Genomic DNA, 17,806 nt, shown 5'->3' on the forward strand with positions numbered 1-17,806 from the left:
CCCTGAAGATAAGTTGACTGAGAACAAAATCTCATTTACTGCAACAACCTGGGGAAAAGTTACAGGGGAGAGGGAGAGGAGGGGTGATGAATGAACCAATTCAAAGCTGGGGATTATTAGGTGGCCATGATGGAAATTTTGCCAGGACACCGGGGTTAACTGTTACGATAAGTGCCATGGATCTTCAGTGACCACAGAGTCACCACACCTGTTTAACGTCCCATCTGAAAGACGGCACCCTACACAGGGCAATGTTCCCAATCACTACCCTGGGGTATTAGGATCTGTTTTTTGCTTATTTTTACCAGAAGTAAGATTGACTGGCCCTCCAACACCCCTTTTAGCAGCATCTGGTCTCCCATCCAGGGACCGACCAAGATTGACCCTGCTTAGCTTGATGCAAGCCAGCAGTGGGATGCAGGGTGGTATAGAGTAAAGGCTTAGAATGCATCCCACATGGCACCAAACCAGGGCTTTGGTCAAAAGTAGTGCACTATGTAGGGAATAGGGTTCCATTTGAGATGTGAAATAGAGAACACACCATGTGAGGTGAGGTGTTGACTAGCAGGAACATACAACTCTGAAAATAAAGAAACTGCAAGTGAAGTGGAAAGAGAGCGACTTTCAATTAAGCAAATTCCCTTAGAGCAATTAAGTTTCTATTCTAATCCATTCTAATTGCATTTGTCTGTGTAAAAATAATAAACACTCAATATAAACGTTTCATAAACATATTTTACGTTGTTTAATTAAAAAATCTTGTCTCTGGAACTAAACTGAAGCTCAGTCCAGCCAGCTCTCTACAGCAGGTCTGGAGATCAAACCTGAGTCACATGGGCTCCGTCCCAAATGGCATCCTATTCCCTATATAGTGCACTACTTTTGATCAGAGCCCTATGGGGGTTCTGGTAAAAAGTGGTGCACTATATAGGAAATAAGGTGCCATTTAGGATGCAGATTATTTTCAACCTTAAACACTAAGGTCATATAGAATAACATTACAGCCATTCAGACACACACAGCACTGTTAAAGCCCAGTAAAACCAGCTTACAGATTAGTACCGTATGAATTACAATAACAATGATGCAATGCTGGAATCAATATTTAAGTTGTAGCATTAAGCCTTTCAAATATACAGTATATACAGCTAGTATGCTTGCATGTATGTTTTCACACACACAGATATATACAGACACATGCGTGCACACACAGCATATCTAACATAAAGCATTACATTTTACATGAATAAAATAACATACAGCTTCCCAGAAGCTTTGAAGAGCTTAAATGTCCTAGACATAACTGTAATACTAAATACTAATGGACATTGGGAGCGTCATTCTGTTCTCCTTTCGGTCATAATAATACAAATAAAAATAATAATAGGTTAATTATAATAATTTTATAATAACATCATAATAACGTCTTAATAACATCCAGCACCTAAGGAGGTCTTCTTGTGTCATTGTGCAGAGTCCAGAGATGCTCCATACTCTTTTTGGTCTCTGTGTTCTGGCATCACATTTCAAGACAGACCAACATGAATATTAGCCGTGCACAGTAACAGTAGATCACCTGCTGGGGTTCAACAAACGGTGGTGATTAAACATCGTCTGGAAATAAATAGAAAATGACGACTGATGTTCGTCGGTCAGATGCGATAGGGCGGCCACCCACTGGTTTTAACCATCGTCAGCATGGTCTATTTGATACTTTAGCGCTGCAGCTCTGCCTATTGGCTTCAGGACTCTATGAATATATGAATATATACTCCTCTAGCACCAGACATGGTTGGCAGGCCATGGAAGGGATGGATGGGTCTAGCACCAGACATGGTTGGCAGGCCATGGAAGGCATGGATGGGTCTAGCACCAGACATGGTTGGCAGGCCATGGAAGGCATTGATGGGATAGCTCCAGACATGGTTGGCAGGCCATGGAAGGGATGGATGGGATAGCTCCAGACATGGTTGGCAGGCCATGGAAGGCATGGATGGGTCTAGCACCAGACATGGTTGGCAGGCCATGGAAGGCATGGATGGGATAGCTCCAGACATGGTTGGCAGGCCATGGAAGGGATGGATGGGATAGCTCCAGACATGGTTGGCAGGCCATGGAAGGGATGGATGGGATAGCTCCAGACATGGTTGGCAAGCCATGGAAGGCATGGATGGGATAGCTCCAGACATGGTTGGCAGGCCATGGAAGGGATGGATGGGTCTAGCACCAGACATGGTTGGCAGGCCATGGAAGGCATGGATGGGTCTAGCTCCAGACACCATTTAGTCTAGTGTAACAGACGTCACTGTGCTTCCTTGGTATAGCTTCCTCACTCACAAATCCTTACTGGACCAGCATCTTGACAATGTCTTAGCCAACTACGCTACCAAAAAGTTAGCAGTTCGATAGCACAAGTGGAGACATTTCAGGCTGGGGAGTGAGGTTACAAATCCAACTCGGTTACACTAGTTCTAGGCTAAGCCAGGTTGGATGTAGTTCCCTCCAGGTATGTGTGGGTCTAGCTCTATGGACGGAAGACTCTAATGTCAGATCTTGGTCTCTGGCCCCTCTGTGCTGATTGGTTGGAAGGAGTTGCGAATGCGAGCAGCTTCAGCAGCACAGAGGTGACCAAAGGCCTTGTTGTACCACTCTGGACTCCTCCCCCTGGATCAACAACAACAACATGGTCAGGTTCAAACACATCCAACAACTACAACAATAACAACTACACAATCTTCTGAAAAGAATTAACTATATTTATACAGTATATGCTAAGGTATGTTAGGTGTGGACTCACTTGAGGTCCACCCTGCAGATGTGAGTGAGTCTGGATTTCCCAGAGCCGCAGGGTTCTAGAAGGTAGTTGGACTCTAGAACCACGGCCCTCACCCCACCGACCCGGGGACAGTCCTCATGTTCTACAGACACACACACCAATGCACACGTCCCCTTGGGAAGGTCAGTCCTCCATGACCTACAGAAAGACAGAAAGAGACAAAGAGAGACAGAAAGAGACAGACAGAGTCAGCTTCATTCAGTACAGACAGGTAGAACAGACAGGGCTTTATGTTGATGTGTGCTCTACAGAAACAAAAAACATAGCATTTAACATGCTCTTGGGTATTCACCTTTCCTCTAAGTTGAAATGTAAATGTCAAAATTCTAAATACAAAGACGCACACGCAAACCCACACACTCACCGTAGGACCAGGAAGTCTCTGCTGGGGTGTGGGGGCATGCGGTTGAGGACATAGTGGAACATCTCAGTGTATCTGTCCAGAGTCTCAGCTACCTTCCACTGTAGCAGGTCCACATCCCACAGGTGGCGCTCTCGCAGCACGCGGTTCAACAAAACCGAGGGAGGGGCCTCCACTTCTACCGCCACACGCCACCGCCGCAAAGGGTTCCCATCACCCACCTTCTTACAGTAGAGCTCAGTGTTGTCTGAGCTGGTGCAGGACACCCAGCCCTTAGCCTTCTCTCTGGCCTCCTTCAGGAGCTCCTGCAGCCTGCTCTCTACGTAGTTCTGGTACAGGTTCTGCGGTCTGGTCTCTGAGTGTGTCTGGCAGGGTCTGGCCTCTGTCTGGTAGGACGCATCATCCTCCTCCTGCTGTCTACAGAGCTCCTCTAAGGTGGGAGCGTGAAGGTCCGCCTCCACGTACGAGTTCCTGGACTGAGTCACCATCTCGTGGGGAATCTGATTGGTCAGAGAAGAAAGATCAATCGGAGATCAGGTCGCTATGGATAAGAGTGTCTGATAAATGACAAAACATGTTTTTAAATGGTTCGATAACACTTAAAAGGATGAAGGAATAATGCTTTATATCTTACCTGTCAGCAGGTACAAGCCTTTATAATGTTTTATAATGAGACTTATAACATTTTATGACATCCAATGTAAGGCATCTTAGTAGCATTGTTGATTACTAATGAAGTATTCTACTGTATTCTATTCAGGTCTATTACCTCAAACAGTCGGTTGCACTCTATGATCATGTGGGCGAGTCCCTGCGTCGCGGCAAGGTTCTCATTCAGGTCCTTCTGGTCGGGCCGTCCTGTTGTGTACTTCCTCTGCATGGCCCTGAGGATCATGATTAACAGTTACTAACACAGCAGAGGATCATGGGTAATGAGACAATTATGAACACAGCAGCCAGAGTCCATCAGCCGAGGTGCCAAATGAACGCATTAACCTTTTCCCTCTCTCCCACTGAATACAGCTAGTTAACCTCCCTCCCAACCCACGAGATTAACAGAGTCCCCCATGCAGCTGAGACACCCACTCGTCACAGCTCCTCTCCCTCTCTCTCCTGTCCTTCTTCCTTCCCCGCCATCCTCTCCCTCTCTCTCCTGTCCTTCCTTCCCTGCCATCCTCACCCTCTCTCTCCTTCTTCCTTCCCTGCCATCCTCTCCCTCTCTCTCCCTCTCCCTCCTCCCCGCCATCCTCTCCCTCTCTCTCCTCTCCCTCCTCCCCGCCATCCTCTCCCTCTCTCTCCTCTCCCTCCTCACCATCATCCTCTCGCTCTCTCTCCTTTCCCTCCTCCCCACCATCCTCTCCCTCTCTCTCCTCTCCCTCCTCCCCGCCATCCTCTCCCTCTCTCCTCTCCCTCCTCCCCGCCATCCTCTCCCTCTCTCTCCTCTCCCTCCTCCCCACCATCCTCTCCCTCTCTCTCCTGTCCTTCCTTCCCTGCCATCCTCACCCTCTCTCTCCTTCTTCCTTCCCTGCCATCCTCTCCCTCTCTCTCCCTCTCCCTCTTCCCCGCTATCTTCTCCCTCTCTCTCCTCTCCCTCCTCCCCGCCATCCTCTCCCTCTCTCTCCTCTCCCTCCTCACCATCATCCTCTCGCTCTCTCTCCTTTCCCTCCTCCCCACCATCCTCTCCCTCTCTCTCCTCTCCCTCCTCCCCGCCATCCTCTCCCTCTCTCTCCTCTCCCTCCTCTCCGCCATCCTCTCCCTCTCTCTCCTCCCCGCCATCCTCTCCCTCTCTCTCCTCTCCCTCCTCTCCGCCATCCTCTCCCTCTCTCTCCTCTCCCTCCTCCCCACCATCCCCACCATCATCTCCCTCTCTCTCCTCTCCCTCCTCCCCGCCATCCTCTCCCTCTCTCTCCTCTCCCTCCTCCCCGCCATCCTCTCCCTCTCTCTCCTCTTCCTCCTCCCTGCTATCCTCTCCATCTCTCTCCTCTCCCTCCTCCCGGTCATCTCAACATCTCTCTCTGCATGCTATCCCTTTGATCCTGTAATCCTTAAAGAATCACTTCCACCAGCTAGTTAAATGAGAGGTTTCTGTTTGTACACAGCGTGATGTCATAAAACACAGTGTTTTAAAGAGTACCCTGGAACTCCAGAACCTTCTTAATAAAAGCAGGCCAGAACCAAATAGCCAGTCTACTGTAGTTAGTTATTCCACTGTAGTTGAACCCCTGATGCCTGAGCCAGACTCCCCCCTGGTTAACATCAGTCTTCATAGAGACCTAGTTAGAAGGACATCATCACTGGCGAGTCTAAAAGGAGGGCATACTGTATATAGGATCATTATTTATTATAGAGCACAGCAAGGTGACCCAAATACAAGACCCAGTGGGTTATAGTTGTAACAGTCTATTATACACATTGCTGAAGGAACAGTCCATGGTGCCTCGTTTGGTCTTACTTTAGAGCTGATCAGGTGATGTACCTGTGTGTGTGTGTGTGTGTGTGTGTGTGTGTGTGTGTGTGTGTGTGTGTGTGTGTGCGTGCGTGCGTGCGTGCGTGCGTGCGTGCGTGCGTGCGTGCGTGCGTGCGTGCGTGCGTGCGTGCGTGCGTGCGTGCGTGCGCGTGTAGTGTGCGTGTAGTGTGCGTGTAGTGTGCGTGTAGTGTGCGTGTAGTGTACCTGGGTGAGAGGTTGTCCTTCTTCAGGATGTTGAGGTGGAACAGGGACGGGGCCAGACACACAGCGATGTTCATGGGAGTCATCTGGTTCTCCTCCACAGAGGAAGTAACATCAGACAGGAAGCAGAGCAGCATCTGGAGCACCTCCCTGTTCTCGTCTGACATCAGCATGATGGCCGTCTGCACAGCCTGCAACCGCTGGTCCTTAGGAACATCTGGAGGGAGGAGAGGGAGGAATTGATAGAGGGAGGGAGGAATAGAAGGAGGAGAGGACAGGAGAGGAGAAGAGATGAGAGACAGGGAATGAGAGTGAGACTGAGATAGTGGTTGAAATTTCCAACCATGGGAGAGATACCGTAGTATGATTTGTCTGTCTGTGTGTGTGTGTGTGTGTGTGTGTGCGTGCGTGCGTGCGTGCATGTGTGCGTGCATGTGTGCGTGTGTGTATCAGTCCTTACACTGGTAGATGTGTAGGAAGGTCTCTCCCAGCTTGCTGGTCAGTAGAGGTTCAGGCAGGTCTCTGAAGAACTGTTTGACCATGTCTGCTACGTCGTACGCTGACTGGTCCTCGTAGCTGACATCATCAGGAGATGACTCATTCATCTGCCTCAGCGCCTGGATACGAGACTTCACACCAGACTTACGGAACAGACCCACCTGCAGACGGAGTAGAGCAGAACGTTCAGACAGACAGACAGACCTGGTCTAGACAATGACAGACTGACCGGTTCTACAGAGAGAGAGACTGACAGTCTACAGTCTACTGAGAGTCTACCTGGTCTAGACACTGGCTCCTGAGGTATCGGAGGGCCTGCTGCAGGCTGAGGGGGAGGGGCTGACCAGAGCGCTGGACGTGAACGATCAGAGGAACACCAAACACATTCTTGTCCTTGTAGTCTGGAACCTTCATCCTCTTCATGAACTTTGGAACCGACCTGACAGAGAGACAACACAGGATGAGTCCCATGTCTACCCACACACAGGATGAGTCCCATGTCTACCCACACACAGGGTGAGTCCCATGTCTACCCACACACAGGATGAGTCCCATGTCTACCCACACACAGGGTGAGTCCCATGTCTACCCACACACAGGATGAGTCCCATGTCTACACACACACAGGATGAGTCCCATGTCTACCCACACACAGGGTGAGTCCCATGTCTACCCACACACAGGATGAGTCCCATGTCTACCCACACACAGGATGAGTCCCATGTCTACCCACACACAGGATGAGTCCCATGTCTACCCACACACAGGATGAGTCCCATGTCTACCCACACACAGGATGAGTCCCATGTCTACCCACACACAGGGTGAGTCCCATGTCTACCCACACACAGGGTGAGTCCCATGTCTACCCACACACAGGGTGAGTCCCATGTCTACCCACACACAGGGTGAGTCCCATGTCTACCCACACACAGGATGAGTCCCATGTCTACCCACACACAGGGTGGGTCCCATGTCTACCCACACACAGGGTGAGTCCCATGTCTACCCACACACAGGATGAGTCCCATGTCTACCCACACACAGGGTGAGTCCCATGTCTACACACACACAGGATGAGTCCCATGTCTACCCACACACAGGATGAGTCCCATGTCTACCCACTCACAGGGTGAGTCCCATGTCTACACACACACAGGATGAGTCCCATGTCTACCCACACACAGGGTGGGTCCCATGTCTACACTCACACAGGAATAGGGTGCATCCTTGACAAGCTTAGCTTGAATGATTGATAGTACTCACCAGGTCCATCCGTGTTTGTTGGACATGGAGTATTTCTCCATGATGGCAGTGAGGCGGAGGAGAGAGAACTTCTGCAGCAGGCTGAGCTGGCCTGCTGATTGGTTGGTGATCTGGAGCGAGGCCACTGAGTGGCTGAGCCGGTTGGACATCTGGAAGCTGGGCCATCGCAGACTAATGCCAGAGAGAGAGAGGACAACAGTTAGTATACGTTCCAAATTGCACCTTATTCCCTATATAGTGCACTACTTTTGACCAGATCCACATAGGACAATATGCAGGGAAAAGGTGCACTATGTAGTGAATAGAGTGCCATTTGGGATGCAAGCTTGGACAATGATGTCAACTTGAAGATTTGTTAATGTATCAAACTACTGAAACTGGCCACAAATCATTCACTAGACTTCACCTCTAAAAGGCGGACGTTTTGAGTATTATTAAGTATTTAGCACTGTCAGTATGGAAATAACGACAGGATAAGGATTTCTACAAGGAACTAAACACTGAGATGTTAATAATAATTTGAGTACTATGATTCTTACCGGTTGGGTCTGGTTAGTGATGCTCCCACCCCTGAGTCCCTCCTCTCTCTGTGTCCTGTACAGTGAGTCTCAATGAGGGACACGCCGTCTCTGTCCCCGTCACTGGATGTGCTCTGTCCCTCCAGAACAGACGTCCCCTCAAAGTCCAGCGTGATCTGGCTGGATGACTTCAGACCTGCAGGCTGGATCCCCTGTCCATCCAGGCCTGCAGAGGGCAGCATGTTCTTGGACCAGTGGTCCACTATCTGCTGCAGGCCGTTGACGTGCTGCAGGATGTCATCCAGGTGGGGGAACAGGTCTTCCTTCTCCAGGTCCAGCAGGTCTCCAGTAGAGGCATAGAGGTGAGACCCAGGGACGTTGTCGTACACACTGATCCTACTGCCCCGTGGGCAGAACTGGGTGAGCCGGCGGTGGTGGAACTCCCTCGGGTTAGAGGTAGGGTGGGGGTTGGACTGGGGCTCCAGGGGGTTGACATGGTCGCTGTGCCAGGGGACAGAGGCCCCCAGGGTGGGGGAGAGGCTCTCTATGGACAGGGCCTTGGGGAAGGTGCCAGGCTTGTGGTCTTTGGGGATGTGGACCACCAGGTCCTCGTAGGAGCGGAACTCGTTACGCTGATTGTGTTCGGCCACGCCCCTCTTCCCCTGGGCCACGCCACTGATCCGCTGCAGGCTGGAGAACACGGCCAAGTCCTCCAGATACATGCCACTGCGCTTGGCGTCGGACCGGTCCGTCCGCTGGGAGTGGGGCTTCCTCTCCTTCAGACTGGGGGATGAGACAGTGCTGCCGCTGGAGTGGCTGCCCTCGCTGCTGGAGGGGCACTGGGGGGTTAGCCCTAGGATTGGTCCCCCAGTGGGTACCTCCGCCCCCGACCCGTCCCCACTGGTGATCTCCACGCAGCGCAGCGTCTTCAGGGCCTGCGGCTCTGTCTGCAATACCGGAGCGCTGATCACCAGCTTCTTGCAATGCCCCCTCCCCAGCGTGCCCCGGGAACGTAGTGTCTCCATGCGGTGCAGGAAGTCCTTGGCTCGGGTCCGTCCGACGCGGCCGTTTTTGGCGGGCAGCGAGCCGTAGTAGGGGAGGTGCTTAGGGAGGTGTGGTAGGGTAAGGGAGGTGGAGTCAGGTTCAGGCATCGCTGCAGAGTCGTAGTAGTTCCGGTTAGAGCAGTCTGAGTCCTCTGTGCTCACAGCCTGGTGGCCACTCCACCCACTGCTCTCACTGTGGAGAGATGAGACCTCTGGTTCGCTGAGGTCAGTTAGAACACTCTCGCTACTGGTGGTGGTCTGTAGGCCCCGCCCCTCCCCCTCCCTGGGACTCTGCCCCTCCCCCTTTAGTCTGGACCAGCGGCGGCTCGTACACTCAAACTTCCATCTGTCACTGATGGCAAACAGGTCCTCCTCATCAGAGTCTTCACTCTGAATACACAGGAAGACAACACAAAATCAATTATCAACTCATGATCACCTAGTCAGGTAGAAATCTAAACCTGTTAACAGTTACATAAACACACTCATCCGAGTCTTCCCTCTGGACACACAGGAAGGGAGAAGACACATAGCACTACCAGTACACTGTTATCAACACATGGTAACAAGATACAATCCGACTGATTGGTTGTAGTTATAAGCTGATGGGACAGCTGTGTCTAGATATTTTGATTGTGAGATCTGAGAGGGTGTGACATCACAGCCTGTCTGTATCTGTTCCAGGAAGGAGAGGCAAATGTCATCTGCGTTTTTTCCCAAACAGTAAAAAACGGAGCCAGAGGATGTGTCTGTTCAGTTATAATCACATTACAGTTCTATATCGATCACATAATCATGACGATATAACAGCCGTTATCTGGTTCTACAACCATAAATAAACCAACAGGAAACATCCTGAAGCCTAGAGTGGCTTCCCTCCACACTGAAGGAACAGGTGATGGGTACGTCCCAAATGGCACCCTATGCCTTATAGTACACTTCTTTTGATCAGGGCACTGGTCAGAAGTAGTACATCCTTTAGGGAATACAACAATGGACAGATCTCACATATCACAGGATCTGAGTTAGAGGGATGGAAGGATAGATGGATGGAAGGATAGAGGGATGGAAGGATAGAGGGATGGAAGGATAGATGGATGGAAGGATAGATGGATGGAAGGATAGAGGGATGGAAGGATAGATGGATGGAAGGATAGAGGGATGGAAGGATAGAGGGATGGAAGGATAGAGGGATGGAAGGATAGAGGGATGGAAGGATAGAGGGATGGAAGGATAGAGGGATGGAAGGATAGAGGGATGGAAGGATAGAGGGATGGAAGGATAGAGGGATGGAAGGATAGAGGGATGGAAGGATAGAGGGATGGAAGGATAGAGGGATGGAAGGATAGATGGATGGAAGGATAGAGGGATGGAAGGATAGAGGGATGGAAGGATAGATGGATGGAAGGATAGAGGGATGGAAGGATAGAGGGCTAAGAGGAGGAGTAGTTTTGTGTTGGCCAATATCTTCAGTATTTATTACCATAATACCTTAGAAAGGTATACATAATATCCTTGCATTGACTAAAGCTGTTATACATTTATCACTGCGCAACTGAACAGGATCATAGAGGTCATAATATAGAATACTATAACAATAATTAAAACCTCTACTTACCTTTTTCTTAGGAAGGTTGACGTCTAGTTTCATAGAGGCACACTTGTTCAAGGTGTTGAGTCGTCTGGAAGAGAAACAAGCCAAATGGATGCAAACAATAATATTATCAGAGTTCATCCTTCTGTATGAGAAAAGTCACCAGGAATAGACACAGCCAGCGTAGTTCGATCTGTTCTCCAGTCCAGGAGCTAAATGACTGTGGGGCTGACGACTACACAGCCAGGACAGTCCAAACCTAATCATGCCTGCTAACTGTGGCTAATAGCTTAATGGACAGATGCTCTGGCCTCTCTCGCTCTCTATCTTCCTGCCTGTCTGTCTGCTTCTGGCCTCTCTCTCCCTGACAGGGACCTAATTGGTGAAGACTGCTGAGGTCCTGAGGGGCTGAGGGTAGCCTGCTGTGGTAATCATTAGTCTATTCGCCTGCGGTTCACAGAAATTCTCCAGCAACACCTAACGGACTAGTCTATGTTGCTTCCTCAGCTGCACACAGACTTCTTGTTCGTGCTCCCTCTTAGTCACTCTCTCCTTCGATCCAGTAGAGTTCATAAACACAAAGGAAACTAAGTCGCTGTTGATATTTCCTGGGCTAACCAGCTCTAAATAGCTCCATAACTGTTAAAGTTGGTTTCAATTCAATCTCACCCACAAGTTGCTAATGTAACAATGGGAATTTACAATATACCTCACAAACAGTAGGAGAATAAGGGTCTGTGGGACAGCTAGCTGGCTGAGAGTAGGAGAGTAGGGGTCTGTGGGACAGCTAGTCTAACTGAGAGTAGGGGAGTAGGGGCCTGTGGGACAGCTAGCTGGCTGAGAGTAGGGGAGTAGGGGCCTGTGGGACAGCTAGCTGGCTGAGAGTAGGGGGGTAGAAGCCTTTGGGACAGCTAGCTGGCTGAGAGTAGGGGAGTAGGGGCCTGTGGGACAGCTAGCTGGCTGAGAGTAGGGGAGTAGGAGCCTTTGGGACAGCTAGCTTGCTGAGAGTAGGGGAGTAGGGGCCTGTGGGACAGCTAGCTGGCTGAGAGTAGGAGAGTAAGGGCCTGTGGGACAGCTTGCTGGCTGATAGTATGGGAGTAGGGGCCTGTGGGACAGCTTGCTGGCTGAGAGTAGGGGAGTAGGGGCCTGTGGGACAGCTAGCTGGCTGAGAGTAGGGGAGTAGGGGTCTGTGGGACAGCTTGCTGGCTGAGAGTAGGGGAGTAGGGGCCTGTGGGACAGCTTGCTGGCTGAGAGTAGGGGAGTAGGGGCCTGTGGGACAGCTTGCTGGCTGAGAGTAGGGGAGTAGGGGCCTGTGGGACAGCTAGCTGGCTGAGAGTAGGGGAGTAGGGGCCTGTGGGACAGCTTGCTGGCTGAGAGTAGGGGAGTAGGAGCCTTTGGGACAGCTAGCTGGCTGAGAGTATGGGAGTAGGAGCCTGTGGGACAGCTAGCTGGCTGAGAGTAGGGGAGTAGGGGCCTGTGGGACAGCTAGCTGGCTGAGAGTAGGGGAGTAGGAGCCTGTGGGACAGCTAGCTGGCTGAGAGTAGGGCAGACTGGCCTATTGTAGAGGTAAATAAGGCAGAGACACTCAGGCCAACAAGCTGCCCTGCCTAAAGCAACAACAACAACTACAACTACAACTACAACTACACGAGAGGAAAACATGACAACACATTCCTAACCAATCCCACGGAAAAAGGACAAAATGGTGCTCGATGGAAGATTTGTGGTGTGATAGTCGTAACGTTTTACCACTCCAGATACTGTCCCATGCAGGGTTTATGTGGATTCAGTGACAGTGAAAAGCCGAAGATGTGCATGTCAATTAAGGCAGGCCTCCACACCTCTCTGGTTCAGAGGGGTTGGGTTAAATGTGGAAGACACATTTCAGTTGAATGCATTCAGTTGTACAACTTACTATGTATCCCCTTTTCCCTTTCCCTTTCAGACGTAGCAGAGTTAGACAAGGCTAGCCTCCTCCTGCTGCTCTGGAGCCAACATGATACAGTAGGGCTGGAGGTCGGTGTCCCAAATGGTACCCTTTTCCCTATATAGTACATTACTTTGACAAGGGCCCATAGAGCTCTAGTTAAACGTATGGCACTATAGGGAATAGGTTGCCATTTCAGGTTAGTTCCCATGGCCCTTACAGAAGCTGTTGGAGCGTGTAGAGCCTAGAGTGTTGAGGGCCCCTAACTCCTAAAGACTAAAAAGCTTTGACTATAGAGCATAATAGAGCCTGAATAACCAGGGATCAAAGAGAAAACAGCAGTGGAGAGCGTGACATACTGTATCTATCTGTTCCTCTCAGCTCCATGGTCAGTGTGAAGGCAGGAAGTGTTACTCTGCTCACCACACAGTGACAGGCAGACAGCATGTTTACCAGTCTCCCCTGGCTCCAGGTGACCATAAAGAAGAGTCAGGGATGGTGTATGGGGGTGACAGTCACAGGGAGACAGAGTCACAGGGAGGTGGGAGCTGGGAGGCATTGTCTCCAGGGCTAGTTTGGAATGTAGATGAGTTGCTTAAGTGTTGTTTAACGTCACAGTGTGTTAGGTTGTGAAGGCAGCCCTTCCCTCCTCCTACCTTGGCTTCATCCCAAATAGCACCCTATTCTCTTTATAGCACACTATTTCAACAAATTCCTATGGGCCCTGGACAAAAGTAGTGCACTATATAAGGAATAGGGTGCCATTTCAGACGCAGCCCTTCTCTCTGCTGACAGTCTCTTGGGAAAGTTTCCATAGCAATATAGGGCAACATGGGGAACGAAAGGGCTGTTTTGAACCCAATCAGAGACAGTTAATGTCTTGGCATAGCAGAGGGGAAACAATGATGAGGTTGAGCTTGACTACTAGTCTTGCCAGACAGAAGCAGGTTAAAATGGGCACAGAGGGGTACACAACAAAGCAGTTAGCCAGACAAACAACCAGAAATGACTTGATTTTCTGGTTCATGAGTCAATTAGACAATGCCCATTTCAATTTTTATCTTACCATAAAAGAAAAAGTTATTTCACTATATTTAAGTTAGCTGGCTAACGCATTGATCTTACTCTGCAGTATACCCCTCTGGTCTGCCAGGTTGGCTAATCTGTTGTGTTGTTGTTCTTTTCTGTGACGTCTGTCTAGTAAAGGACTCCTAGATGCGTGACGTGCTTGTTGTTCACAGTGATTATCGCTCTGTCAGTTTAAGCGATATAGATCCATTTCACTTCCCTGAGGCTCAAACACTCAGCTCTCTCTGGTGTTACCTTACTGACTGACATACAATCTCACACATTCAACGTCAACTGAATGACACTGCAATCGGTATGGAGGCAGTATGGAAAATCCAACCAGGTTTAATCCACTCACCTGCAGAGAGGTTCCACCAGGTCGTTGTCCAGAAAGTCATGGTCTTTCTTCACAGGAGAGATGTCGATGGGGAACTGAGAGTCTGAGGAGGAGGAAACAGATTAAACGCTGCTCTCAGATTAAAGATAAAAACATTTCTCCTCGGTAGTTATCTAGCTCCTTAATAGGGCAGCTAGGCTGGAAACACGTGGCACTTTTTAACTCAGGAAGTTAAACAGAAGAGCTCTGAGAAGGAAAGCACATTGTTTCCAGAGAGAGAGAGAGAGAGAGAGAGAGAGAGAGAGAGAGAGAGAGAGAGAGAGAGAGAGAGAGAGAGAGAGAGAGAGAGAGAGAGAGAGAGAGAGAGAGAGAGAGAGAGAGAGAGAGAGAGAGAGAGAGAGAGAGAGAGAGAGAGAGAGAGAGATTCCAATAAACAAAATCATGAACCAATCAAAGGACTCATATTTACAACATTGGAAAAACGAAACAAAATCCCAAAGCCGACTAAATTGCTATCTGACCCTAAACAGAGAATATGAATTGGCTGAATATCTCTACTCTGTCAGAGATTCGAAGCAGAGACAGATCCTTACCAAGTACAGGCTGAGTGACCACCGATTGGCAATAGAAACCGGCAGACATAAAAAGACATGGCTACCCAAAGAGGAGCGTGTATGTGGTCACTGCACGACAGGGGAGGTAGAAACAGAGATGCACTTTCTCCTTTACTGTGATAAATATTCCTCACCAAGAGATTCATTATTCACAGAAATGACTACATTTATTCCAAATTTTAACTTATTAAACCCAGAGGAAAAACTAAAAATACTCATGGGCGAAGGAGCAATGGCTCCTCTTGCAGCCAAATATATATTTGCCTGCCATAGCCTGAGGGACACTGAATAATAACATCTGCATAGTAAGCAGTAACTTACTTATTATGACTGTTATTGTTTTTACTGTTATTGTTATTAGTATTATTATTGTTGTTTATCATTCCAAATAGTAATGGTATGGGTGGTAATGGTAATGATAGCAGTTTAATGATGGTGGTGGTGGTGCATTACACCATACATAACATTCGACTATTGACTGTTACCATTTTATTGTTACTATTTTTATATTTAATTTTGTATTATTATTTACTGCCATTCTATATTATTATTTGTCATTGTTTTAATTGTATTACAATGTATATTGTATACATTGTTGCTTTGGCAATATTGACACAATGTTTTTCATGCCAATAAAGCAGCTTGAATTTGAATATATGAGAGAGAGAGAGAGAGAGAGAGAGAGAGAGAGAGAGAGAGAGAGAGAGAGAGAGAGAGAGAGAGAGAGAGAGAGAGAGAGAGAGAGAGAGAGAGAGAGAGAGAGAGAGAGAGAGAGAGAGAGAGAGAGAGAGAGAGAGAGAGAGAGAGAGAGAGAGAGAGAGAGAGAGAGAGAGAGAGAGAGAGAGAGAGAGAGAGAGAGAGAGAGAGAGAGAGAGAGAGAGAGAGAGAGAGAGAGAGAGAGAGAGAGAGAGAGAGAGAGAGAGAGAGAGAGAGAGAGAGAGAGAGAGAGAGAGAGAGAGAGAGAGAGAGAGCGAGAGAGAGAGCGAGAGAGAGAGAGAGAGAGAGAGAGAGAGAGAGAGAGAGAGAGAGCGAGAGAGAGAGCGAGAGAGAGAGAGAGAGAGAGAGAGCGAGAGAGAGAGCGAGAGAGAGAGCGAGAGAGAGAGCGAGAGAGAGAGCGAGAGAGAGAGCGAGAGAGAGAGCGAGAGAGAGAGCGAGAGAGAGAGAGAGAGAGAGAGAGAGAGAGAGAGAGAGAGAGAGAGAGAGAGAGAGAGAGAGAGAGAGAGAGAGAGAGAGAGAGAGAGAGAGAGAGAGAGAGAGAGAGAGAGAGAGAGAGAGAGAGAGAGAGAGAGAGAGAGAGAGAGAGAAATAGACATTGAGCAGTAGCAGCAGCAGTATTACGTCTGTCTCTGGGTATTGGCCTCCTGTTATGTAACACACAGTTGCGTCCTAAATGGCACCTCATTGCCCACGTAGTGTACTACTTTTGACCAGGGCCCATAGTCCACTATGTAGGCAATAGGGTGCCATTTGGGACGCAGTCACAGATTCACTCCAGACCCTCCATATTACATTCCACTGCATTCATGTGGTACCATTAACTGTTTTATGAAAGCAACGTAGCATGGTCTGTCACATAAGGAGAAACACAGATATCAGAATACACTCAGACAGATCTGGGTGCTGGGAGCCGCAGCCGGCAGGAATTGTGAAATGGTTTCAAAATGCAGTTATTTTATACTCAATATTCATGTCTACTCATCAGTGTCTACCTCAATGCAAAAGCTTCACCTGAATTGAAACATTACAGTCTTGGAGAATATTGTTTCCTTTGGTGAGCAGGCTGTATGGAGCTGAATACAGCTGAATACAGGGGGACAACATGTGGATAGCAGTGGAGACTGTAGCTGCTTCTTTCCATACACACTGATCCAATCGCAGTAGTGGTGAGGAGAGCTGGCTGCTTCTAAACCATGATGATAAAACTTTTTCTCATGACCTCTTTGTTTTAGTGTGCTGGACATGTTTGGGTTGTAAATCTAGCCAGGAACTATCCAGACCAAAGCCCAGGCCAGTCTTTCTCTTTCTCTCTTTCTGCAGTCCCCCTGTCTCTCTGTCACTTTTCTCTCTTTCCTCCCTCCCTCCATGAGAGGAGAGGACATGAGAGGAAAGGAGAAAACTTAAGAGGAGAGGACATCAGAGGATAGGAGGGGAGAGGACATGAGAGGAGTGGACATAAGAGGAGAGAACATGAGCGGAGAGGAGAGGACATAAGAGGAGAGGACATGAGAGGAGAGGATATGACATGAGACGAGAGGACATGAGAGGAGAGGACATGAGAGGACAGGGGACAGGGGACAGGGTTGGGTTGGGCAGGGCAATGTAAGAGGAAGCCAGACTATGCCAGATAATATCCCTCCTCATATAGAAACTCTACATCAAAGTTAAAATCAACAGTGGCTCATTTCACAACAGAGGTTACGTTTCAAAATAAAACTGCCGTTTTTGTTTTATAGTTGGTCTATTATGACTTTATTACTTTATTATAATGTGTCTCTTATGATCAAGCCATTCTCTCCCACAATAATACATGACTGGAGAGGGGAGCTGACAGACAGCTGTGTGTGTGTGTGTGTGTGTGTGTGTGTGTGTGTGTGTGTGTGTGTACGTGTGTACGTGTGTACGTGTGTACGTGTGTACGTGTGTACGTGTGTACGTGTGTACGTGTGTACGTGTGTGTACGTGTGTGTACGTGTGTGTGCGCGCAAACCAGTGCCAGTGTTGCACTGTTATGGTGTGTTATTGGCTGATTGAGTTAACTACCTTCAAAGAGCTGAGCGTATTGGGGGAATCCTGCCGCTCTTAACCAATCACACGCCTCCTTCGCTTCGAGTTCTGAAACAGAAGAAGAAAACATGTCTTGTCAGTCAGAGTAACAACAATAAACAGTATGTCCAACACGGAGTGGTGGGTAGGGGTATTCACTGTTTCACTGAACAATTTAACTTTTATGTTTTATCAATTATGGGAAGAAAATCCATCCATTTGTCAAAATGTTTTTTTGTCAACAACAACAAAAATACAGCCTGTCGAATGCCTTTATGATGAGTTGGACTAAAACACCCATCAGCAAACATCA

The 17,806-nt window shown here is 48.7% G+C and overlaps 1 protein-coding gene across 8 annotated transcripts in view; it reads right to left on the reverse strand.

Moving 5' to 3' along the window:
• Positions 1-717: 717 nt before the first annotated feature.
• Positions 718-17,806, reverse strand: part of LOC139547936 (stAR-related lipid transfer protein 13-like) — a 135,079-nt gene continuing 117,990 nt past the window's right edge. For all 8 annotated transcript variants that reach the window (XM_071357145.1, XM_071357143.1, XM_071357144.1 and 5 more), the window contains 12 exons: positions 17,491-17,562; positions 14,138-14,219; positions 10,809-10,872; positions 8,169-9,580; positions 7,630-7,800; positions 6,643-6,802; positions 6,326-6,524; positions 5,869-6,082; positions 3,967-4,081; positions 3,201-3,697; positions 2,798-2,974; positions 718-2,664 (listed from right to left, as the gene is read on the reverse strand). In XM_071357145.1, coding sequence (XP_071213246.1) covers positions 2,547-2,664; positions 2,798-2,974; positions 3,201-3,697; positions 3,967-4,081; positions 5,869-6,082; positions 6,326-6,524; positions 6,643-6,802; positions 7,630-7,800; positions 8,169-9,580; positions 10,809-10,872; positions 14,138-14,219; positions 17,491-17,562 — 3,281 coding nt within the window. In that variant the 3' untranslated portion in view covers positions 718-2,546. The remainder of the gene's footprint in view (positions 2,665-2,797; positions 2,975-3,200; positions 3,698-3,966; positions 4,082-5,868; positions 6,083-6,325; positions 6,525-6,642; positions 6,803-7,629; positions 7,801-8,168; positions 9,581-10,808; positions 10,873-14,137; positions 14,220-17,490; positions 17,563-17,806) is intronic.

This window comes from Salvelinus alpinus, chromosome 21 (genome assembly GCF_045679555.1).
Source record: "Salvelinus alpinus chromosome 21, SLU_Salpinus.1, whole genome shotgun sequence".
Taxonomy (NCBI): domain Eukaryota; kingdom Metazoa; phylum Chordata; class Actinopteri; order Salmoniformes; family Salmonidae; genus Salvelinus; species Salvelinus alpinus.